Genomic DNA, 26,196 nt, shown 5'->3' with positions numbered 1-26,196 from the left:
AACCAAGCTTTTTATAGAAAGCACACGTAGTGACATAAGGGGAAAATAAAGTGATGTTGAAATATTAGTAGAAATGTCACAATACGTTTGGTTTCCCCTTGTTATTTTTATGATATGATTGAATTCATTGCATTTCTGCTCATCTTGTTCTTTTCGCTTGAGTCCCCGGTCACAGCTCCAGGGATCATCATGGTGTTCCTCAGCTTGGAGTCACTCCGCGTGTTCTTACTGCTGATGTTTCAGCAACAAGGTAAGCCTTGTTTTATTCCTCACCTCGTATTGTTTGTAGGAATGATTGAAAAAGAACAGACGTTTGCAAATCTCTATACGACAGCATGCACAGTCACCAGTCAATAGCCTGTGTGCTTCCTCTTTGTTTGCTCTGAACAGATAGGGTTTTGTGAATTGGGACCATATTTTTAGCTTTCTTTTGGAAATTCTGACCTTGTCTGCATCCTTTCAAACCTGATCAAATGAGGAGGACATCTTGGCTGGAGTTTGCCAGTAGGTAAATGGTGGGGTCTTTGAAGTCTGCTTGAGCTTTTTGACCATCTGTCTAAATACACACATGGCCTAAAACACACCATCCTCACCATGATATCAGAATCAGGCAGTGGGACTGCTCCTCTGCAGCAAGTTCTGGAAACATTGTGAGGATAAAATGAATGCAGCAAAATATGTGGAAATCCTGGAGGAAAAGCTGGTGCACTCCACAAGAAACCTGCACCATGGCAGAATAAACATTATGAGTAGTTAGGAATGCAGACATGGAGCATTTGTCAAATGGTGGACATGGTGCTGACCTCATCACCAACACCCATTAAAAGCAGAAAGTCCTTTGAGTTATTATTTTGTCTTGGTAGAGCTCTCTATTACTCTACTTTCCCCTTTTTGTATTATTAATGTCCCTGTGGGACATCCTGAGGGTTCGCTGGATCCCTTCGAGGTTGCTGGATATCCTGGCCGGCCTGTACACTGGTACTGTGAGTGCTGTGCAGAGTGGAGGCAGACCTTTTCATTTTTCCCAGTTGATTCTGGGGTTCATCAGGGGTGTGTTCTGCTCCTACCCTGTTCAATGCTTGTATGGACTGGTTTTTGGGCAAGGTCGTGGGGTCCAGTGGCTGTGGGGCATCTGTTGGTGAAGAGAGATTCACGGATCTTGACTTTGCTAACGATGCTGTGATCTTCATTGAGTCAATGGAGGCTGTGATTGGGGCTCTTGAGAGACTGAGCGAGGAGTCTGAGTGTCTGGGCTTGCGAGTGTCCTGATAAAAACCAAGATCCAGTCCATTAATTACCTTTTGGGCACGGCCATCAGCAGTGTGTCTGTCTGAGGAGAGAGTGTCGACCTCATCGACCTCGACCGTGACATTCATGTCTCTGGTGACTATACCTATGAAGTCAGTAGACGTATTGGGAGAGCTTGGGGGGTCATGAGGTCATGGAAAGGGGTGTGTGGCGCTCCTGAAATCAGCAAAAGGACGAAAGTCCAAGTCTTTAGAGTCGTGGTGCTTCCTGTCTTACTATATGGTTGCGAGACATGGACGCTATCCAGTGACCTGAGGAGAAGACTGGACTCCTTTGGTACTGTGTCTCTCTGGAAAATCCTTGGGTATCATTAGTTTGACTTTGTGTTGAATGAGCGATTACTCATGGAGTCCTGAATGAGGCACATGACCTGCATTGTGAGGAAGCGTCAGTTACGGCACTACAGCCATGTGGCACGTTTCCCCGAGGGTGATCAGCTCGTAAGATCCTCATTGTTAGGGACCCGAGTAGCTGGACCAGGCCAAGGGGTCGCACATATAACACCTGGCTGCGGCAGATAGAGGGGTCATTTCTGGAGGGTGGGACTGGACCGCGTGTCTGTCTGGGGGGTTGCCAACTGGGATCCCGAGCTGTTTTGTTGTGTAGTGGGTGCTGCAATGCACTGTACCAGTGCATGCTCCTCAACTTGACTTGACTTGACTTTGTCAAATGCCTCAAATCCAATAGACTTACCACTGTTTATAAGCTACTAGCAAAATACCCGCGCTTCGCAGCGGAGAAGTAGTGTGTTAAAGAGGTTATGTAAACATATATATACATATACATAAACACATATATATATATACATATCTACATATACACATATCAACATATATATACACATACATATACACACATACACACACACACATATATACATATACACATACATACATACACATATATACATATACATATTTACATATCTACATATATATATATATATATATATATATATATATATATATATATATCACTTACTTTTTCCAACCTTCAGTTTCACAGTTTGAATGATTTATTCAATATGGTCAAAAATTCTCTGAAAATCTTTGTATCTTTAGTTATAGGAGACTGTGTTTGTTCATTATTGTGACTGACATGAAGATACGACCAGGTTTTATATGGGAATTAGACATAAATACAGTAATCCCTCGCTACTTCGCGGTTCACTTTTCGCGGATTCACGACTTCGCGGATTTTATATGTAAGCATATCTAAATATATAACGCGGATTTTTCACTGCTTCGTGGGTTTCTGTGGCCAATGGGTCTTTTAACTTCTGGTATTTGCTTCCTCAGTTGGTTTGCCCAGTTGATTTCATACAAGAGATGCTATTGGCGGATGGCTGAGAAACTACCCAATCAGAGCACACAGTTAAGTTCCTGTGTGCTGCTGATTGGCTCAGCGACGGAGTGCTGCATTAACCAGGAAGTCTCATCTCACTCATTCAGCATTAACATGCTCTTGCTACTGCATTCAGGGGATCATCATTTTTACTGCGCAGCATATTCATCACCATCATCACGTCATATATAGCTACGTGTACTTCGCTATACAGTAAGTGTAAACTTATCTACCGATTTCATATTGCTTAGCAGTTGTCCCTGTTATTAACAGAGTAAAGGGTGGGTTGTAAACAATACAGGGAGGGTTTAAAAACGTCCAAATACACATTAAATAATTAAATAAATATGGTGTCCCTACTTCGCGGAAATTCAGCTATCGCGGTCGGCCTTGGAACTTATCTCCCGCGATAAGTGAGGGATTACTGTATAGATCATTCCTAGGGGTTCACATACTTTTTACTTTGACTGTATATAGAGAGGGGCCGCATGATGGCGCAGTGGGTAGCGCTGCTGCCTCGCAGTTGGGAGACCTGGGGACCTGGGTTCACTTCCCGGGTCCTCCCTGTGTGGAGTTTGCATGTTCTCCCTGTGTCTGCGTGGGTTTCCTCCGGGCGCTCCGGTTTCCTCCCACAGTCTAAAGACATGCAGGTTAGGTGCACTGGTGATTCTAAATTGTCCCTAGTGGGTGTGTTTGTGTGTCCTGCGGTGGGTTGGCACCCTGCCTGGGATTGGTTCGTGCCCTGTGTTGGCTGGGATTGGCTCCAGCAGACCCCCATGACCCTGTGTTTGGATTCAGCGGGTTGGATGATGGATGGATGGATGTATATAGAGAGATGTAACACTAATATTACATTCATTTGTCTAAGTTTCAAATAAAGACATGCAAAATATTTAGCAACTTATATACAAAATGTCACACTACAACAACAGAACTCTAAGGTTCTTGGGAGAGCTCAAACCTACGATGTAGCGGGTTTGAAATCTCAGCTCATCTCTTCAATGACTTTTTAAGTAAGCTAAACCAACATTCATCTTGTAATAACTAGAATTGCTTGTTCAATATTTTTGGCCACGCTCTCTTGCTCAGTGCAGATCACGTGTGAAGTCATGCTGAAACGTTAACGCCATGAGTAACTTATTATTGTGAAAGGGTGACTCTCTTATCAAAGGAAGCAGGCGCTCGCTTTTCTCTAAGTTCTTTATTATCGCAGCATCATATCTGAAGATAAGTAGGCAGATTAACCCCTTAGTAAAGGCAGCTCTTGATAGTCTTAGTTTTTGCTCTGACAGTGACTCATAATAAACAAGTAATAAAAGTCTACACGATTAGGGTTGAGTGTGTTTTGTGTTTTGGAAAATAAAAAAATTCTATTAGAAAATGGGCTTGGATCGGTAAATCAGACAAACTTAGCAGTCACTCTTAGTCGTTGTACCACGAAGATGGGTTAGGATCCATTCAATTTCTAGAACTTGCTTATCTACCGGCAGCCACAGGGTACCACAGGAATGAAAATCAAAAAAAAAAGTTCTCTCCTTAATATATTTTTGGGTTCTCCTAGACAGCAATGAGATCGGAAAGAAATAAAATGGAGATATGGTCTGTTGTCTCCTGCTTTTTAGATTTTACACCCGAGACAAAAACACCTCAGAATGCTCCTCTTGAGTTTCAGCAAAGGCACACAATGGGCTCAGATCTTCTAAGTAGTGTCTTTGACATTTTTTTGTTTCTTTTTTGCAGATTCAAAGTATCAGCCTTGTGTGCTCAGTAATATACGGTGAAATGTATGGACGGTAATAATTAAACACTGTAGTAGGATTACAAAGCTGGAGTCCTTGCTTCTGGCTACTGTTAGTTGCACTAATTTAAATTGCTGTGCTCCAGTTAGGTCAGACTCATTCTCAAAGAACAGCCAGGTAGTGTGGCACAGTGGTTAAGACTTTGGGCTTCAAACCCTGAGCTTGTGTTTTCAAATCCCACTACTGACACCAGTGACTGAGAGCACCCTGCAGGACTGTTTTGCTCAGACATACTGGGATGTGTTTAGGGTTGCAGCCACTCTAGAGGATTCTTCTATCAGCATACAGGACTATGCTGAGTATGTGACTGGGTACATTAGCACCTGTATTGACAACATCATGCCCACAATACCAGTCAGGAAGTTCCCCAACCAGAAGCCCTGGATAAACAGTCAGGTACGCCACATGCTGCATGCCCGCTCTCTTGCAAAGCTGAGAACTACGGTCTAAGAAAAGCCATCACAGTAGCCAAGAGGCAGTACAGAGAGAAGCTGGAGGGCTTCTGTTCTACTGCTGACTCTGGAAGTATATGGCAGGGCCTACAGCACATCATGGACTACAGGACCACCACCAACACAATCAGCTCCACAGACAGTCTACCGGATGATTTCAACACTTTCTACACCTTGTGAGCACGGGTCCGAACACCATCAGACAGACACCAACACTTTATAAATCACATGTTTATTTTGAATAAAGTCCGCCCAACACACAGTGCTCCCGCACCAATCACCCTCCACATGCCTCTCTTCCAGTGTCCGTGGGCTGCCTTTCCTCTCCTCATGGGAGCTTCGTCCTGCTCCCACTCCCACTCTAGCTCTCCGATTGTAGGAAGGCGGCCCCTTTTATTTCCACCCAGATGTGCTCCAGGTGCTTGATGGTGACTTCCTGGTGTGGTGGAAGTGCTGCCCTTGCACCCGGAAGCACTCCAGGTGTCCCTGGAAGGTCCTTCAGCCACCTTCCCATGTGTGGCGGAAGTGTCGATCACCCAGTCCCCATGACACTCAGGGCGCCCCCTGGTGGGGGCCACGGGCCCCAATGGGTTTAAGCCTCCTTGCTCCGTCTCCTTGGTCCCCTCATCATCCAGGGCGGTTTCCCCCTTAGCGGCCCGGGGGACGTATAGACCACCTTCCGGTTCTTCAAGGCTTCCTGGCTGGTTCTGGCCCCCAGTCTCCTGTGACAACCCGCTTTGAGACATACAGCAACAGCACAGAGTGTAGACACACACACTCCTGGACCACCCAACCCTCCCCACCCCCTAACGGTCTCTTCAGGTCAGGTACACAAAGCACTAAGGAAGATTAACCCCCGTAAGACAGCAGGACCAGAAAACACCCCTGGGTGGGCTCTCAGAGCATGTGCCAATGAGCTGGCTGATGTTCTCTGCTCCATCTTCAACCTTTCCCTCAGTCAGAGCATCATTCTGTCCTGCTTTAAGACTACGGTCATTGTCCCCCTTGCTAAAAAAAGCCCACCCACCTGCCTGAATGACTACAGACCGGTAGCACTCACTCCAATCATCATGAAGTGTTTTGAGAGAGTGGTGCTGGCCCACATTCAGAGCAGCATACCAGACACTGTGGACCCCCTGCAGTATGCCTACCGGCCCAACAGGTCCACCTCAGATGCCATCGCGGCCGCATTACATTATTCCCTCTCCCATCTGGAGAACAAAGACTCCTACATCAGGATGCATTTTGTTGAATACAGCTCTGCCTTTAACATGGTTATCCCCCATAAACTCACTCGTAAACTGTCTGCACTTGGCCTGCACCCCACCCTCTGTGACTGGCTCCTAAGCTTTCTGACTGGCAGGCCCCAGTCTGTCATTATTGGTAATAGGATTTCAGCCACCATTATCACAAACACAGGCACCCCACAGGGATGTGTCCTCAGCCCCATCCTCTACACCCTGCTCACCCAGGACTGCGTCGCCTCCCACAAAGATAACATCATCTTAAAGTTCGCAGACGACACCGCAGTGATAGAACACATCACTGGTGGGGATGAGGCAGCCTACAGGAGGGAGGTGGACAGTCTGGCGTCATAGTGTGAGGACAACAATCTCACCCTCAACACAGACAAGACGAAGGAGATGATAGTGGACATGAGGAAGGAGAGGAAACCTCACCGGCCACTGTTCATCCGAGGGCTTGAAGTGGAGAAGGTGAGCAGCATTAAATACCTGGGCATCTACATCAGTGAGGATGTCACTTGGACACTTAACACCACACAGCTGGTCAAGAGGGCTCAACAGCGACTGTACTTTCTGAGGAGGCTGAGGAAGTTTGGTTTGTCAACTAAGATCCTCGGCAACTTTTACAGCTGCATTATTGAGAGCATCTTGACCAGCTGCATCACCGTGTGGTACGGCAACACTACTGCTATGGACCGCAAATGCCTGCAGAGAGTGGTAAAGACTGCTGAGAAGATCACCAGGACCCCACTGCCCTCTCTGCAGAGCATCTACAACTGCAGAGTCCGCAGGAGAACTGCCTTGATCCTCAGGGTTCCCACCCACCCCCAACATGAACTGTTCACACCTTCCTTCAGGTAGGAGGTACAGAAGTATGAGATACAGGACTTCCAGGCTAAAGAACTCTTTCTTCCCCAAGGCCATTAAACTCCTAAATAACTGACTGGAGATTATAACCGTCTCATTCTATCTACCACACACAACTGTAACTGTATTTGACTTGTCCATCACACACCTACCTGCACATTACACTTTATATTTCTATTCTGGTTTTATACTTTATGCTGCCTCTGTTACTTATTATCTATCTTCTACTTATTATGTTTATCTTTATACGTTGGTTTTGTCATTTGGTGTGGACAGCAAAGAAAGAATTTCATTGTACAGGGAAACATGTCTCCTTACTGTGCACAACTGGAAAAACAAAAGAAATGTAACTGATTGTACATCAGACACCAGGATGAAGGCATATATTTAATAAAAAATTTGAAATTTTGAAAGAGACTCAGGACTCTTTCTGTTAGGTCAGGACAGGGCCTTCTTAACATATGGGCATGCTGGGTAGTTGCCTGGGTGCCCCATGCTAATCCATGTATGTTGTGACTTGCTGAGACTTGCTGTGGCTAGGGGTCCCCAAGTGCACTGCTTTGCCTAGGGGGCCTATAATGCTGTTAAGACGGCCCTGGGTCAGGGTTGTCCAACTCCAGTCCTGGAGGGCTGCAGTGGCTACAGGTTTTAATTCTGACCACTGTATCTTCTTGATTAGTGACCAGTTTTTGCTGTAAATTAACTTCTTTTATCTTAGTTTTAATTAGGGTTACGCTTAGGGTTAAGATTAAGGTTAACCCTAATCAGACCCCTTAGGTTTTTCATTTTACTTAATTAGCAGCCAAACAATAATGAGACAGAAAACAAGCAGCCACGTGACCTGCTAACCAGAAAATAAAAGAAAGGTGAAGGTCTCAGTAAAGCTGATCAGCTCAGGTCACCAAAATGTTTTTACGAGGTTCGTGGACAAAACAGAAGATCAACAATTTTGAAACTGTCTGCTGTGGCAGAATGAGAGCAGCAATAAGCCATTGAAATAAATGAGATTCATTAACAGAGAGAATTGACTTCGCATTAAGAAAACTGGTTGGTAAAATTGGTTGAAGTTTGAAGCCTCGATTTAGCTGGTCATCTGTTGACTCCATTTAATGAAGAACAGAATCAATTCAGAAGACTGAATCCTTAAAAACAGGGCTATTAATATGAAGAGAAAAGGTGTTAATTAGCAATGAAAACTGCTTGCTGATTAGGAAAATGGGTTAGAATGAAAACCTCCAGGACCCGAGCTGGACAGTCCCTGCGTTAGGTCATCCGCATTATGATGACACCTCCTACTGGGTGGTCGTCCTTTTGTAGTTCCAGGATCGGAAGGAGCGGGGTCCGATGCCCTCACTGGGCGGTTTCTTGAGATTGTGGTGGAAGAAAACGCCAAGACCTTTAAAAGCAGCGCCCCCTCTCTGCCCGGGGTGGTATCACAATACTTGAGAAGAGCTTGGGATGGTGATCCTCAGAGATGCATGTGTGACAAACTGAATATCAAAATCAAAGTCTACTTAAGAGGGAGCACAATTAGTTGGGGGAGAGTTTACATTTCTGCCAATTGCAGGAAAAAGCAACAAGAGGGAGCAATGTGAGGCACAAAGGTTTTACTTGTATTGTACTGTTAATATATAAAAGACTCTTTCCTAACTGAAGTTACAGAATGAGACCTCCCTTTTAATTTTAATCAAAGCTTTATTGTTTGCTTTCTTTAACAAAGTTACAGGACGTGAACTCTTCCATCCCCAGTACTACGTGGAGGCAACAGAAGAAAGCAAAGTCACATTAACGTGTGCCATTTCCAGAGCCACTCAGCCTTCATCCATGATGTGGTATAAAGCTATCGGGGGTGAGTGCACACATGTGTACTCCTTTCCTCCAATGGGTGAGGGAAATGACCCTCGTGTGACATGGACAGAAGATCCCTCACTCTTGAACTTCAGCATCACAATAAGAGACGTCAAAGTCAATGACACTGGAGAGTATTTCTGTGAAATGCACAGAAAGTTACTGTGGGACATGCACTGCATGTTTGGACGAAGGATCACCTTAACTGTGAGAGGTGGGTAGCAAAATTTAAATTACGCTTTGCAATGTTTAGATCTTTGGTAAAGGTTGACATTGTTTTCTTGTGTTAGGGTTCTGGTAGTCTGGAGATACTCTGGAGACGACCAGGAGTGAATTTTTACTTAAAACCAGTTGGGAACCATTAGATGGCTCCCCTGAGTGTCACATTTCTCAACCAATCTGACGACTCATGAAGGCGGCGCTCAAAGTAGAGATCGCGATTTTGAGCTGCAAAGATCAGACGTGCTCTCATTAACATGGTCCAACAAACAGCGTGCTTCTGATTATGATGAACAGTCGAAAAGTCTCAGAAAAAAACCCCATCTTGTATATAAACGTCTAACGCGTGGAAGTGTGTGTGTGTCTGTCTGTTTTGCCCGGAAGTGAGAGGTGGAGTCGGGATAAGGGCTCCACCTCCGAGGAAACAGAAACTCGCCTGGCCACTAATACACAAGCGAGGCCAGCACGTCAGCAAAAATGAAACCTCTCAAGAAAGAGACCCTCGCTTAGCCGCTAATACACAAGCGAGGCGAGAATGTTAGCAAAACGAAACTTCTGAAGAAAGAGACAGTCACTTAGTCGCTAATACACAAGCGAGGCGAGAACTTCAGCAAAATGAAACCTCTGAAGAAAGAGACCCTCGCTTAGCCGCTAATACACAAGCGAGACGAGAATGTTAGCAAAACGAAACTTCTGAAGAAAGAGACAGTCACTTAGTCGCTAATACACAAGCGAGGCCAGCATGTCAGCAAAATGAAACCTCTCAAGAAAGACACGCTCGCTTAGCCACTAATACACAAGTGAGGCCAACACGTCATGAAAAACGAAACCTATGAAGAAAGAGACAGTCGCTTAGTCGCTAATACACAAGCGAGGCGAGAACTTCAGCAAAATGAAACCTCTGAAGAAAGAGACCCTCGCTTAGCCGCTAATACACAAGCGAGGTGAGAATGTTAGCAAAACGAAACTTCTGAAGAAAGAGACAGTCACTTAGTCGCTAATACACAGGCGAGGCCAGCATGTCAGCAAAATGAAACCTCTGAAGAAAGAGACCCTCGCTTAGCCGCTAATACACAAGTGAGGCGAGAATGTTAGCAAAACGAAACTTCTGAAGAAAGAGACGGTCACTTAGTCGCTAATACACAAGCGAGGCCAGCATGTCAGCAAAATGAAACCTCTGAAGAAAGAGACCCTCGCTTAGCCACTAATACACAAGCGAGGTGAGAATGTTAGCAAAACGAAACTTCTGAAGAAAGAGACAGTCACTTAGTCGCTAATACACAAGCGAGGCCAGCATGTCAGCAAAATGAAACCTCTGAAGAAAGAGACCCTCGCTTAGCCGCTAATACACAAGTGAGGCGAGAATGTTAGCAAAACGAAACTTCTGAAGAAAGAGACAGTCACTTAGTCGCTAATACACAGGCGAGGCCAGCATGTCAGCAAAATGAAACCTCTGAAGAAAGAGACCCTCGCTTAGCCGCTAATACACAAGTGAGGCGAGAATGTTAGCAAAACGAAACTTCTGAAGAAAGAGACGGTCACTTAGTCGCTAATACACAAGCGAGGCCAGCATGTCAGCAAAATGAAACCTCTGAAGAAAGAGACCCTCGCTTAGCCGCTAATACACAAGCGAGGTGAGAATGTTAGCAAAACGAAACTTCTGAAGAAAGAGACAGTCACTTAGTCGCTAATACACAAGCGAGGCCAGCATGTCAGCAAAATGAAACCTCTGAAGAAAGAGACCCTCGCTTAGCCGCTAATACACAAGTGAGGCGAGAATGTTAGCAAAACGAAACTTCTGAAGAAAGAGACGGTCACTTAGTCGCTAATACACAAGCGAGGCCAGCATGTCAGCAAAATGAAACCTCTGAAGAAAGAGACCCTCGCTTAGCCGCTAATACACAAGTGAGGCGAGAATGTTAGCAAAACGAAACTTCTGAAGAAAGAGACAGTCACTTAGTCGCTAATACACAAGCGAGGCCAGCATGTCAGCAAAATGAAACCTCTGAAGAAAGAGACCCTCGCTTAGCCGCTAATACACAAGTGAGGCGAGAATGTTAGCAAAACGAAACTTCTGAAGAAAGAGACGGTCACTTAGTCGCTAATACACAAGCGAGGCCAGCATGTCAGCAAAATGAAACCTCTGAAGAAAGAGACCCTCGCTTAGCCGCTAATACACAAGTGAGGCGAGAATGTTAGCAAAACGAAACTTCTGAAGAAAGAGACAGTCACTTAGTCGCTAATACACAAGCGTGTGTTGAAGCAGGCAGGCACTGGCACCCTCAGCCCCAAAGAAGGCACTCGGGGTGCCTCAGGACATGCGGGCAGAATTAGGCTTTATCACGTGATTCACACACGGTTAGGGAATCCATTCCCGAAACTGAAACTGCTGTAATTCCCAGGTAAATGGGAACGGCCAAGCTCGCATATATGCGTGTAAAAGTGTAAAAATCAATCAAGAAATAACAGAGTTATAATTGAAAATAATTAAGGTGGTGCCATTGCTGCAGCTTACACTTCATCAGACAACAGCTTTGAACAGCAACTTGAAAATGCAATGCGTCAGTCTGTTGCATCTGCATTATCTGTGCCAAGAAACTTGCCATCACGGAATGATGACAGGAAACTGGATGCATCAGTAAAAGCTGAAATGCCGGTGTTTCAGAGCAACGGCAAGCATAGGCATTGTTTAGAACAAAAGTATCTGATGACTGTGCTGCCTACTTCAGTGGAGGTACAGCGTGCTTTCTCAATGGTTGGCATACTCTGCACGAAGGTGTGCTCTTGCCTGGACGACCACACGCTGGACATGTTGTGCTTTCTACTCTCTTATTACCGCAACTAACTAGATACATGTACTTATATGACAGCATGAACTGCTTGTAGATAAGGTTAGTCTTTTATTTGTGTCAACATATTTCAGTAGTTTTATTAAAAATAAGTGTTGGTCGTTCTAAAATTGTTCACACGTGAGATGCCCGTGCACTGTGTCATCGCTGGGAGCCCAGGATTCCCAAATTCACAGGAATGGATAAACCTGTCCAGGAATGGATTCCCTACACACGGTCCCAGTTCAAATGATCTGAGCGATTAGCGAATATGCCAATCTTGCATTTATTGCAATTCTTATGAAAAGTTTCACCTCAATTAGTTTCACTCAACACTCCTCCACTGTTTCTTAGCTTAATGAACATGGCACTCCATCTCATCTTTCAAGGCCGTCCAGCAGGCTTCCTCCCTTCCTGAGTCCCGTCTAGTTCCTGCCACCATTATTTGCAGCCTTCAGCTCTCACTCGCTTGTTAGCCGCTCTTTGCATAGTTTACCTTGAGTCATAAAATATTGGTTGTTTCTAGCCTACTAAAAAAAAAAATAAAAAATATACATCCACAAGCCCTTTTGTGACTTAACCCTTACTATACTAACGTGCATTAGGATATTCTGCTAATTATCATACATGCTTATGATTTTCTTTGAATATATGCAAATTATCAGCTTTAAGAATATACTTTTCTATACGTGGTGCTCCTCTTGCCCCCGACTCACAGTTTCAAAGAGGAATCTGTTTCCCCCCCCTGCAGGTTCGTATGGAGCTTTATCCAATGAATATTTCCCTTTTTATATTCTGCTGTTGGAGAAAATGTGCCTTCTAGTTCTAATCACTGCTGTCTTTGGGGTCTGGAAGTGGAATGAAAAGAGAAACACTGGAGCATCGCAAGGACATAAGGTGAGGCAATAAAGGTCCAATTAACCTGAAAACCGCCGGGTGTCCTTCCAATTGAAATGCTGTTCATATCTTGTCCCTCAGAGAAGCCACCACTCAGAAGCCACCTGTTTTTTCTTTTCTCTTTATAGTTTACTTTGTACCTTTGTCGAGTTTGACCGTCCTTTGATTATTCGACGGCATTACAGAATTGCCGTCAAAGTTTTATTTTCTATTGCACCTCACGCAGTAAATTCAGAGAAAACATCTCTCTATGCATCTACTATACAATAGCTACCACCGGAAGGACTCCAATTCCCAGCAGCCCCAAAGGGGATTGCCTTCATTGGATGTCTGAAATGGGCACAGGGGCTGCTGGGGACAAGAAGGGCCAGCAGAAAACTTGAAAAGGGGTCGGCAAGAGAAGAGAAAGGTCTACGTTTCTGTATATTCCGTGTGTCCTGTGCAACGTAAACACTGTGAAGTCATTCGCACATTGGATCATTTCTCACAAGGATGAATGGACTGTGTCGTGTCTGCCTGTCGTGTGAATAGGGTGGATTAGTTGTCGTGTGTTCTCGGAGGGAGAGCTCCCACAAATCTCACCCCTCGCCACTCAGGACTACCAGTACGGCTGTTTAATTCACTCATAACGGAAGCTGATCCCGGGATCGTCATCATCATCTTTACACCATACTATTTCATCCATTTCTGCAGCATTGGAACTGTGATAAGGACATTGTCATGAGTGTTTATTGTTGGGGGTGACTGTTGTATGTTATATTTGTATTGGCGAAAGGGGAACGGGAGGGTTGTCTGATTTTTGTTGTTGTTAATTGATTTTTCACTTAATATATTTCACACTGGGTGGGACGGTGGTGCAGTGGTTAGCCACTGCTGCCTCGCAGTTAGGAGACCTGGGTTCGCTTCCTAGGTCCTCCCTGCATGGAGTTTGCATGTTCTCCTCGTGTCTGCATGGGTTTCCTCCGGGTACTCCGGTTTCCTCCCACACTACACAGACATGCAGGTTAGGTGCACCGGTGATTCTAAATTGTCCCTAGTGTATGCTTGGGGTGTGTATGTGTGCCCTGCGGTGGGCTAGAACCCTGCCCGGGGTTTGTTTCTTGCATTGTGCAATGTGCTGGCTGGGATTGGCTCCAGCAGACTCCCATGACCCTGTAGTTAGGATATAGCGGGTTGGATAATGATATTTCACACATTTGTTTGATTCGTGTCTCTGTCTGTGAGTATGTGCGGGTCAGGCCAAGGCTGGGTGCGTTCCTGGAATCCCCAACGAAAAAATAAATAATAAATAAAAAGTGAATCTGAGTGGCACCGGACCGCTACAAAGGTCTGTGTGTCCCGTCCCTCTGAGAAATCTGATTGGTCAGTTTGGCTTTGGTGACACGATGAAAGAGGGAGTGTGAAACAGATGAGGAGGACTATATGGCTATTAGAGAACAGGCAGACCATGATAAAGTGTTGGGGCTCCACCACCCCACCAAAACAAAAAAGAAAAGAAGCAATAATTGCAAAAGCATCTTTTCAGACGTGAGTTCCAAAGTGAACGGTTTCAAGATGGTGGATATTCCAGATTTGAGAAATGGGTGCTGGTGGGTGAACACCAGGAGTGACATCACAGGTATTACAACTGTCTATCATCCGGTCAGCAGAGGCAGGGAGAAAAAAGGCATTAGAACACAGTGCCAACCCCTGGAGCATCGGGGAATTACAATCAACAAAACCTTTAAGCTGTCCCCTATGCCACTCGCATGTGACAAGGTGTATGAAAGCATGCTGAGAGAGTCCTCTTAAAAGATGGTAAGCATAAAAGCAGACAGGAGGCGAGAAAGGCACCAGGAAAATAATGACAGAGTCTGAGGAACGGTATCCGTCAATAAGGGCGCGCACATAAAGGCGACCTTCAAAAGGGCGACCTCAATTGGGCGCGGCGAATAAAAGCACACATAAATAAAAGCGATCTTCAAAAGGGAGACCTCAACTGAGCGCCGAATAAATGCGCGCGCAAATAAAGGAGTGCTTCAAAAGGGTGACGTCAATTGGGCGCAGCGAATAAAGGCAAACGCAACAAAATTATTACAGAAAATTTATTAGATAAAGGCAATGATTGAACGTATAAAAAGGTGAAAGCAAGAATATTAAAACATCCAATTAATTAATGCATGAACTTCTAATGAACTACTTCTAACGAACTATTTCTAAAGCTCTCTATATTTCGTTGTTTTCAAAATTACAGAAAATTAGATTAATGCAATGACTGAATGTATAAAAAGGTGAAAGCAAGTTACACTTGAAGCTGTAGATTATGTGCAATGCCACGTAGATATTCGAGATGCGGTCTATTAGCATAATCAAGGACAATTAACTTAATTCGCTCCGAAGGTCATCCTTTTGAAGCGCTCCTTTATTTGCGCGCGCATTTGTTCAGCGCTCAATTGAGGTCGCCCTTTTGAAGCTCGCCTTTATTTACGCGCGCCTTTATTCGGCGCTCAATTGAGGTCGCCCTTTTGAAGATCGCCTTTATTTATGTGCGCTTTTATTCTCCGCACCCAATTGAGGTCGCCCTTTTGAAGGTCGCCTTTTTGTGCGCGCCCGTATTGAATAGAACCCTGAGGAACAGGCTTTATGGGAATGCGCTTGAGAGAAGGTGCACCAGTAAAGAGACGTTCACACACACGAACATGGAGGAATGGTGCTGAAGGTACAAGTAGGGTGTGACCTACAGGGGGTGCTCGCTCCCTGGGAATGAGTTCTTTTGTGATTGCGGCGTGTTACTTAACCCGAATCTATAAAGATATAACATAAAAGACAATACCCCCTCCCTAGTGATATGGCGGTAAGAAATCACGTAAGAGAAATAACTTAACTTTGTTTAATGTCGGCTTACACTGCATATTGTACAAAGATGAATGAAGCCAGTGACAAGACCCTGTCCAGTAATGGGGGCACGAGGAGTGGAGTCTGTCAATGTCATCAACGCAAGAAAAGGTGCTCACATCTTCCGTCCGTTTGTTGGCTTTGAAGGTGTGCCAGGCAATGTGTCAAGGCTTTATACTCTTTCTCCACATCCAGGGTCCCCTCAGACAAGCATGCAAATTCCAAACAAGGCAGCAACAAGGACACAATTCTGTGCTGACTTAACAGAGAGAAACAGTGTATGGTTGCAGCTCTCACATAGTCTGACTGCGCACAATTTCCTTTTGTCCCAGTCTACCTTTTTTGTCATATTGCTTGCTTGGCAGTTCCAGTGTGCTTAATCTGGCTATGTGTCTGCTGTACCACATGTGAGAAACCAGATCAGGTCTTTATAAGTTAGATTTGCACAGAGCACAGCGACATATTAAACTTATGCTTACAATCCACCCTTCATGTTAAAGTTATGCTTATACAGGACAAGAGATAGAAAGTATTTTTAACTTTTCTATTACCGGTCTTTCACAGGTAGCATGGCGGGCATAAAATAGAATGTCTATCTGTAACACTCCCTAAACAATTCTACATCCTTGGACCGATCGGGAACACATTTTGCATAGTCGCTCTCTGGGACCACATGGACAAGATAGACAACTTTGGAACCCAAAATGTTGACCCCGGATGTCCCAGTTTTTTATTTCTTTTTTTTTTACTGTGTGCTACAGTTTGCACACCAGTGCCACCTGCTCGCTCAGAGCAAGTGAGACATCTGAAAAGACTGAAGCCAGACTGGCAGACAAAATGACCAAAATGAGCTCATAGCAGTAGAGCATTGTACCATATTAGCCATAGATTGATACAGGAGAATGTGGGATGAAATCCATCCATCCATTTTCCAACCCGCTGAATCCGAACACAGGGCCACGGGGGTCTGCTGGAGCCAATCCCAGCCAACACAGTTCACAAGGCAGGAACCAATCCCGGGCAGGGTGCCAACCCACTGCAGTGTAGGATGAAATGACACCTTTTATTGGCTAACTAAATGGATTACAAATACAAGCTTTCGAGGCAGCTAAGGACCCTTCATCAGGCAATGTTACACCTTCCATCCGTTTGTATGCTTCTTCCAAAATGAGAAGTTTGACTCCTTCATGTTCAAATATGACATTACAGTGATCCCCAGTTATATCGTGGTTCAGCTATTGCTCCCCGATATCGATTTATTAATACTATTTTTATTATTTGGGGGCTCTGTCCCCTGCTTGCTTCGCTCGCCCACCCCTAGGTTTGGTTTACCGGATAAACAATTTAAAGAGATTATTTTCATGGGAATTGTTACATATGCATTATTTTCATTTTTACTTTAAAACTTTTGTAAAAACAATATTTGCCCTTTATTTCCTGTCCCAGGTGTGGTTACATCTCTTTCTGGCAGCACTTATAATGGTGCTCGCGTTGTGTGTTTGGTTCTGAACGCAGACTAAAGAGATGCGATCTGTTCAGCTGGTGTCTTGCTGCTGCTGCTGGCCAGTTGTGTGTTGTGCTTGTTGCGCTTTATGTCAGTCACTTAAAAACCTGTACAGCAGCCATCCTTTTGCCACTTCACGTCTCTGCCGCTCGCTTTGTGAAGGGGGGGAGCTGAACGCACGCTAAGTAGAAGTGGACTGATCAGCTACTGGCTTTGTGCTGCTTCTACTAAGATGCCTGTTCTGCTTGTCGCTCTGCGCGTTCTGAAGGAGGGGGGGGGGGGCTAAGTGGGGGGAACGCTAAGGAGATGCGCTCGGATCATCTGCTGGCTTTCTGCTCCTGGCGTGCTGCGTGTTCTGCTTGTCATTGTTTTATGAGCTGAAGTTTGTCTGCCAAAAGCATTCCAACAACTGCCAAGGTAGATGCCAGTGAAGTTGTTTTAAATTGTTTGTAAGTAGGGCGTGTCGTCAAAGTGTTTGTCCGAGATGATCTGGTCTCAATCGCTTCGCTCAAACCAAGTCCCCCAACCCGCTCCTCTCCACGGAGGCTCCCGTGTGGACGAAGACACAGACCAGACAGCAGGTGTGGTTATAAAGCAGCTTTTATTCTTCAACGTCACAGTGAGCAGAGTTTCAGAAAGCAGGCAATCAATGTTACATGACAGCGTCAGGGCTTTTCTGAACCCCATCTGTCGGGTGGGGCCAAAGTTTTATACCCCTAGAACGCGTGATTTAATATCATTATAAAATGCAACAGTCCACACTTTTTATCTTACACGATCCTTGAGCCTCAACCCCCCCCCCCCCCCCCCCCCCTTATAGGACGTGATTTTCTTGGCCCTTTTGGAGTTCAGATGTAAATAAAAGAAACGCGATAAGATAGACTCATGTGTGGAATGCTTAGACCTTGAGTCCCTTGGACAAATATTTTTCTGTTTGCTCATCAAAGCAAACTTTTACACAATGCATGGTCTCGCAGAGCCCACTTCTGCTTAACTTCTCAGACATGGGTTAGTACAAGGGAACGAAGAGAACATTCATCTTCTTTGTGCTGTGAAGGCGAGGAGCTGAATGCACGCTAAGGAGAAGTGGACTTTGTGCTGCTTCTGCCAAGCTGCTTGTTCTGCTTGTCGCTCTGCGCGTTGATCATTTAAAAGCCTGTACAGCAGCTGTCCTTCTGTCTCACTGCCTTGTCTTGCGTGACGTTAAAATTTACATTTTACATTTACAACATTTAGCAGACGCTCTTATCCAGAGCGACTTACAACAGTGCTTAGTAGTCTACGACTGTTCTTCAGTCTTTAAGGCTAGGATTAAATCTACTGTCATTAAACAAGTTACCGCTGACCAAGTTGTACACAAAACCATGCTAGAAGAAAATAGAAAAACGGTAGAAAAAAAAAAGTATGGGGACTTTAGTCCCCCAAGTGCTGTTTAAAGAAGTGTGTCTTCAGATGATGTTTGAAGACAGTGAGGGTCTCCGCTGTTCGTACAGCAAGAGGAAGTTCGTTCCACCTCTGAGGAGCCAACACTACAAAGAGTCTTGATGCATGTCGTCCTCTTCTTTTAAGTAAGGGTGGTTCGAGACGAAATGTTTTATAATAGAGAGATGTTACTCATATCCTTAGCCTGACATCCACATATCATATGTGTTTACAAAGTGTGTTTTAATAAGTTTACATGTGTTTAAAGCATGTGGGAGGGGTTGTTTTAAGGCTTAAACTATAAAAAAAAATGTTTATTTATATGGTCTATATTGCGGATTTTCACCTATCGCTGATAGGTCTGGAACAAAACTTACGCGATAGGCAGGGAATCACTGTACTTTTGTAGGGGGTGCAAACATAAATCAAATATCGGAAAAGTTGCACTGTTTTCCGCTAAGGGTCTCTGGCCATGTGGACGTGACTAAGCTGTTTACATTCGACATGGCATCTTTCTTGTACTGTTATTGTCATCCTATTGCTAATTTAGGGTCGATTAAAAGGTTGCATCTCCTTTCTGGGTCGGTACCTTGTCGTGGCAAGGGGGCTTGTGTATCTCTGTGAAGCCGTGAGCTATATCGTGTAGAACCACCCAAGATGGGCAGGTCATGGCAGAGAGGTCAGACTAAATAGATAGATAGATAGATAGATAGATAGATAGATAGATAGATAGATAGATAGATAGATAGATAGATAGATAGATAGATAGATAGATAGATAGATAGAAGGCACTATAAGATAGATAGATAGATAGATAGATAGATAGATAGATAGATAGATACTTTATTAATCCCAATGGGAAATTCACAAATGCGGTCCACTCCAGTAGTTCTTATGGACAGAAACGACCAAAGTCATCAACAGGGCACTCAAAGAGGAGTCCCTCAGGTCTGAAGGTGCCCAACAAGCTACTGGGGAAGAACAAAGGATGAGTAGAGCATATGCTAGAGCATAAAGCAGATATGACGTCCATCTGCTGAGGGGCTCAAGCATGTTGAAAGGAAAATCCGACATAACAACAACATATTATTGGAACCTGGAATGTAAGATCTAGGAATCGGGGCAGACTGGATGTCGTCAAAGATGACAGCTGACAGAGACGCATGGCGTGCTAAAGTCCATAAGATCACGAGGAGTCAGACGCGACTAAAAGACTGAACAATAAAAAGGTTTCATGCTTCAGAATTTGATTTAAGTCATCGTGTATTTATTTGACAGATGAGATTAGACAGGAGTCCCCGTGGACTGTGATATTTGCTGATGACATTGTGATCTGTAGCGATAGTAGGGATCAGGTTGAGGAGACCCTGGAGAGGTGGAGATATGAGAGGAGAGGAGTGAAGGTCATTAGGAACAAGACAGAATACATGTGTATGAATGAGAGGGAGGTCAGTGGAATGGTGAGGATGAGGGAGTAGAGTTGGCGAAGGTGGATGAGTTTAAATACTTGGGATCAACAGCACAAAGAAACGGGGAGTGTGAAAGAGAAGTGAAGAAGAGAGTGCAGGTAGGGTAGAATGGGTGGAGAAGAATGTCAGGAGTGATTTGTAACAGACGGGTATCAGCGAGAGTGAAAGGGAAGGTCTACAGGATGGTAGTGAGACCAGCTGTGTTATATAGTTTGGAGACGGTGGCACAGGAGACAGAGCTGGAGGTGGTAGAGTTAAAGATGCTAAGATTTGCATTGGGTGTGACGAGGATGGATAGGATTAGAAATGAGGACATTAGAGGGTCAGCTAAAGTTGGACGGTTAGGAGACAAAGTCAGAGAGGCGAGATTGTGTTGGTTTGGACATGGGCAGAAGAGAGATGGGAGAGTATATTGAGAGAAGGGTGCTAAGGATAGAGCTGTCAGGGAAGAGGAGAAGAGGAAGGCCTAAGAGAAGGTTTATGGATGTGGTGAGAGAGGACATGCAGGTGATGGGTGTGACAGAGCAAGATGACAAGGACAGAAAGATATTGAAGAAGATGTGGTGACCCCTAATGGGAGCAGCCGAAAGAAGAAAAAGAAGGGTGGTCTCAGCCCAAAGGACAGATTAGAACAAAAAATATCTGAATAACCGGAACAAAGCCAGAAAATGGGCATTAAACTTGGGGTTACAATGTAACTAGACAGGTTGGAAAGTTTTCTGTTTACTTGCCTATTTATTTTGTTTTATTTTTGTTTGAATCTCTTTTCAGTAAACTGACTGGATATTTGAATTTATCGTGGTCACGGATGTTTGAACGCCAGAGATTTGTCTGAAGAAAAGGCCGCAAGAGCAGCACTGCACTACAAGCACTTCTTATTACCCTTTGACAGGAGAATAAAATTAAACTCGATAAAATCTTCAAACCCTCTGTCTGTCTTTTCATCATCATTTGATCTTATTTATCGGTTCTGTAGACTCAGAATGGGCCATAACAATTCTTAGCGTGATGAGAGAAGTTTCAAAATCAACCGGAATGTTCAAGCAAATTCTAGAAAAAAACATGATCTAAATCCGTTGAGTAGTTCTCTCGTTCTCTAGCTAAGCGGATCTAAGATACACCCCGAGGCTGGTGGGTGAGTGAGGAGGGCCCTGTCCCCCTCCCCTCGGCCCTCTGCATGTCTGTTGGATTCACATAAATAAATCAACACCACCAGTGAACAATGATGCATAGCACGATGAGAGAAGTTACAAAATCAACCGGAATGTTCAAGCAAATTCTAGAAGAAAACTCGATCTAAATCCGTTAAGTAGTTTACTCATGAAAAGCGGACAGACATACAGACAGACATGCAGAAGTTGGATTTTATGTATATACTAGCTGTCCCCCACAGCCCATGTAGGACAGTGAGGAGGGCCCCTGCCCAGCTCCCCACTCCTGACGTCCTGCTTCCCCCTCCCCTCATCCCGGAGCCTCTGTGTTGTATTAGCGTAAATATATCGCTCCTGCAAGCGAACTCTGATTCTTAGCGCAATGAGAGAAGTCGCAAAATCAACCGGAATGTTCAAGCAAATTCTAGAAAAAACCTGATCTAAATCCATTAATTATTTCTCTTGTGAAAAGCAGACAGACAGACAGACATGCAGAAGTTGGATTTTATGTATATACTAGCTGTCCCCCGTGGCTCTGCCCATGTAGGACAGTGAGGAAGGCCCTGCCCGGCTCCCCTCATCCCGGAGCCTCTGTCTTGGTTTAGCGTGTTATATGGCTCCTGCAAGCGAACTATGATTCTTAGCACAATGAGAGAAGTCACAAAATCATCCGGAGTGTTCAAGCAAATTCTAGAAAAATAACCCGATCTAAATCCGTTAAGTATTTCTCTCGTGAGAAGCGGGCAGACATACAGACAGACAGATGTTGAATTTTATATATAGAGAGATGTACACTCCCTGTTGAAGTTTTCAGGAGCATCTGTGCACCTGTCTATCCATGCAATGACCTAATCAGCCAATCACAGGGCAGCATAAAATCCAGCAGGTACAGGTCAGGAAGTTCATTTCCTGTTCAAACGCTAGAATGTGGAAAAATGTGACTTCAGTGATGGTCACTGTGCCAGTGCTGTTGGTGCCAGTTTGGAGCTGGTTTGAGTTTTTCTGTAACTGCTGATCTCCTGGCATTTTCATCTCTTGAGTTTACTCAGACTGGTGCGAACATCAAAAAAACATCGGAGTGTTTTGCCAAAGGAGAACTCCATGAGGGGTCTCACAGGGTTTTAAGGAAACCAGACTTCTACCTTAACTTTTGGTATGTGCATTATGGTCATTTGAGGGAATGATGAGGCTGATCCTGTGACCAATTTTTGGGGTGCCAACCCCAGCTGTATCAAGCCCTGTAAACAAGTCATCCAACTTGCATTTGTGATCTTTGCCTAATATTTCAACATAGAGAATAAAAAAGTCCTGGTGTGGTATTACGTGGAAAAGGCAGTGAAGAAAAGTGTCAGGTTATCCAGGATATTACATGAAACATCCGGATACAAAACCTCATTTTGCTGCTTTCTTATTGAAATTGTTTATGAAAGGTGTGTACTCTGCTTTTAGTGAAGCCTGACCAACAATAAAATGTCAGAGTCGTTTCTAAAACCTCCTGGCTCCTAATTGATGGGCTCTCATGTGTTTGTAAGGAAGCAGCTGGAGTTTGTTCTGATCTTTTATTTCTGGTGTAATCTATAATGAGCACCAAGTTGCTCAACACTTATGGTTTTGAGTTCCTCTTTCTAATTAACTACAAGTTACTTTTCACATGAGGCCTCACACTTTCTGTTGCACTTCTTATGCTCCTTCACCTGGGCAGCCATGCAGACCCCTAACATTGTGCAGACCTCCTGCCTCCTCTCTCTGCTCTTCCATGCCTGCCAAGGTAACTGTAAGTAAAAATATCTGAGCGCTTTCCAGTGTTTGCTGTGGAGAAAAGAGTCAGAGAAACTGGCAAAGGGATCTGATGATAACTGCGATAGGCGAGATGGCAGGCTCAGTGGAATTATAAAATTATTCTGTGTTTATTGTGAGGGGTGAACCGTGTGTCCTTTAAAAGTGTAGAACCTCAGACGTTTAGGGGTGACTCTTAACCTAAATGCTTAGATTTATGTCAGCTCAAAGTTTCACGTCACTATCATTGTTTTTATTTCTTTTGTCTTGCTGAGCCTCTCTCTCAATTGTGTTTCTCCCATTAAAGTTATCTGCTCAGACTGTACATTTAGAAGGGCTTTGTTAGCAGACCGCCAACTTCATAAATGATGCAGAGAAATCTGCTGGGGCAACATGTTTATTCATTAACACCTTGTTGGCTGAGTAATTTGTGATGTTGGTGTTTCTTGTTTAATTTATTCTAGTCTTTCCACACTATTATTTTTTTCTGAGATTTTTCTCTCTCTAATTGTGTTTTTCAATACAAAGATTGTATTTATTACGTTGATTTGTGTTTTTGTCACTTCTGTAAAAGTAATTTGTGTACGGATGAACCCTTTGAAATTGCATGTTGTTGCTTTTTTGTTTTTTAGAGAAAACCACAACATATGAAATACCGTTCAACTCATCTTGATGTCTAGCTATGACGTTTCCTGATACTTTTGGTCATTTTTGGACCACATTTTGTGCAGGAAATTACACAGATGATCCACCTTAATAAAAGGATAGGTGTCTGTGTGTCTGTCTGTGTATTTGCATGTCTGTCTGGTTGATATGTCTCTGTTATATGCCATATGGTATGGAATTCGTAAAAGCAGTGCTAATGTTTGTGATGTGCCATCTGTTGGAATGACAGATCCAATGCAATGCATTTTATTATTAAAAATGTTTGTGGTGCACCATTTGGAATGACAAATGCAACACATATTTCTCTGTTATATGCCATATGGTATGGGGTTTGTTAAAGCAGTGCTAATGTCTGTGATGTTCCATCTGTTGGAATGACAAATCCAATTCATTTTATTTAAAAATGTTTTTGGTCCACCATTTGCAATGCCAAATGCAACACATATGTCTCTGTTATATGCAATTTGGTATGGGGTTCGTAAAAGCAATTTTAATGTTTGTGATGCACCATCTGTTGAAGTGACAAATGCTATGCATGTGTCCATGTTGTAAGCCATTTGGTATACAATTCCTAAAAGCAGTGCTAATGCTCGTGATGTGCCATCTGTTGGAATGACAAAGGCAATACATGTGTTTCTGTTATAATCCATTTGTTATGGTATTCATAAAAGAAGCACTGATATTTGTGATGTGCCGTCTGTTGGAATAACAAATGCAATGCATTTTATTATTAAAAACTTTTGTGGTACACCATCTGTTGGAATGAAAAATGCATCACTTATGTCTCTGTTATAAACCATTTGTTATGGTATTCATAAAAGAAGCACTGATATTTGTGATGTGCCATCAGTTGGAATAACAAATGCAATGCATTTTATTATTAAAAATGTTTGTGGTTTACCATCTGTTGGAATGACAAATGCACCACATATCTCTCTGTTATAAGCCATTTGGTTTGGGATTTGTAAAAGCAATGTTGATGTTTGTGATGCACCATCTGCTGCAATGACAAATGCTATGCATATAGCTCTGTTATAAGCCATTTAGTATAGGATTCGTAAAACCAGTGCTCATGTTTGTGATGTGGCATCTGTTGGAACGACAAATGCAATGCATATGTCTCTGTTGTATGCCATTTGGTCTGGAATTCATAAAAACAATGCAAATGTTTGTGATGTGCCATCTGTTGAAATGAAAAATGCAATGCATTTTGTTACTTCGTGAATTACAAACTACAATCCAATAGATGGTGAACTGCAAATATTAAAGCTGAATATGTTGAGTCTATGCTGATTACTTAGATTTCAAGCCATCTTGAGTGAGATGAGATGAGATGAGATGAGTAGCACAATTACTCACCTTAATAACATGACAAGTGTCTGTGTGTCTGCTGTCTCTGTCATTCCAACAGACTGTGCATCATAAGCATTTGTAGTAAAACAATTAATTGTATTTATCATTCCAACAGATAGCACCTCACAAACATTTACATTCTGTCACTAGACAGAAACATATGACTGTTTTAGCTTAGCTGTTTTGTATGTGAAGAATTATGAGACAAGCATTTACCTTTATGGGTGAGGGTGTTTAGGGTGAGGTGGGCATCCATGTAGGGGAACCTGCGTCTGCGTGATTTTATGCATTGTGCTGGTTTTTGGTAATTGGTTCAGTGAGCCTCCCAGTTGATACTGGGAATCACTCAGAGGTAGCCCTGCAGGAATTTCTTTAAGAGTGTTTTAGGTAGATAACCCCAGTCAAATTGCAATACAGGAAAGAAGCCACAGAAATGGACTTAAAGACCACTAGTTTCATTTCCTTTTTGAGGCTACCATTCTTAAAAAATAGGATGTTATAATTTCATAAAGGAGACGCTACACAGATAAAGTACAAGAAGTGGTCAGCAATATCCAGAGGTCTCCAGAACTGTTGTAATCCTGGGGGCTCTGTTATTAACCCCCCCCCCAACCACTACAACCTTCTTCCATTGACCATCCACACACACCATCCCTACTGCATCAGCCAACTCCTAGCTTCCATGGCCAGTGATGTGTCCAGTTTGGGTCCTCCATAACTGATGATTAAGTAAGGAGTCAAGTGATGGACCTGACTGGATGGAGTCAGTCCTGTACTGACCAGCTTTGTGGTATCCACCCTCACCTGTTCAGTCAGTTACTGAGGCTCCAGAAAGAGCTGCTGCTGTAGGAAACCCCTTGCATTGCTTCAGTGTGAAAGAAGGCAGGATTGACTTTGTTGACGATGCTCAATGGAGGCCCTGATTGGGGCTTTCGAGAGACTGAGTGAGGAGTCCAAGTGATAAAAACCAAGAGCCGGGCCTTTAATAACCTCTTCATTTGGTTCCCACAGAAATAAATTAGAAACCAAGAAAGTGTCAGAGCTAAGAAGTGAAATTACTAGAATAGATGAAGAACAAGCCAGGCGTCCAAGTAAAGCTCTCCACAGGAAAAGGCAGGCCCTGCATACAGAACTTAACATCTTAACAACTAAAGAAACTGAACAACTTATTTATA

At 43.8% G+C, this 26,196-nt stretch overlaps 2 protein-coding genes across 4 annotated transcripts in view; both read left to right on the top strand.

Annotated features, from left to right (window-relative positions):
- The first annotated feature begins 63 nt into the window (after positions 1–63).
- On the top strand, positions 64–20,934 carry LOC114659723 (uncharacterized). Of its 2 annotated transcripts, XM_028812353.2 has the most exons (4): positions 64–250; positions 8,735–9,076; positions 12,661–12,806; positions 20,847–20,934. In XM_028812353.2, the coding sequence occupies exons 1-4, from the start codon at positions 115–117 to the stop codon at positions 20,847–20,849; spliced, it is 627 nt and encodes a 208-aa protein (XP_028668186.1). In that variant the 5' UTR covers positions 64–114; the 3' UTR covers positions 20,850–20,934. The 2 variants fall into 2 exon arrangements, with proteins under 2 accessions (XP_028668186.1, XP_028668185.1); XM_028812352.2 differs by lacking the exon at positions 20,847–20,934 and having other exon boundaries at positions 12,661–13,638.
- Positions 20,935–22,886: 1,952 nt separating this feature from the next.
- LOC114658480 (tyrosine-protein phosphatase non-receptor type substrate 1-like) overlaps positions 22,887–26,196 on the top strand; it is a 38,123-nt gene continuing 34,813 nt past the window's right edge. For both annotated transcript variants that reach the window (XM_051932662.1, XM_051932661.1), the window contains exon 1: positions 22,887–22,994. In XM_051932662.1, coding sequence (XP_051788622.1) covers positions 22,931–22,994 — 64 coding nt within the window. In that variant the 5' untranslated portion in view covers positions 22,887–22,930. The remainder of the gene's footprint in view (positions 22,995–26,196) is intronic.

This window comes from Erpetoichthys calabaricus, chromosome 10 (genome assembly GCF_900747795.2).
Source record: "Erpetoichthys calabaricus chromosome 10, fErpCal1.3, whole genome shotgun sequence".
In the NCBI taxonomy this organism is placed as follows: Eukaryota; Metazoa; Chordata; class Cladistia; order Polypteriformes; family Polypteridae; genus Erpetoichthys; species Erpetoichthys calabaricus.
This window is presented reverse-complemented; position numbering and strand designations above follow the sequence as displayed.

Bases quoted from the DNA above. Each gene is read 5' to 3' on its own strand.
- LOC114659723 (XM_028812352.2), top strand. From the start codon at position 115: ATGATTGAATTCATTGCATTTCTGCTCATCTTGTTCTTTTCGCTTGAG. The intron at 251-8,734 runs GTAAGCCTTGTT...TCTTTAACAAAG, and splicing joins GCTGATGTTTCAGCAACAAG to TTACAGGACGTGAACTCTTC. The intron at 9,077-12,660 runs GTGGGTAGCAAA...CCCCCCCTGCAG, and splicing joins GATCACCTTAACTGTGAGAG to GTTCGTATGGAGCTTTATCC.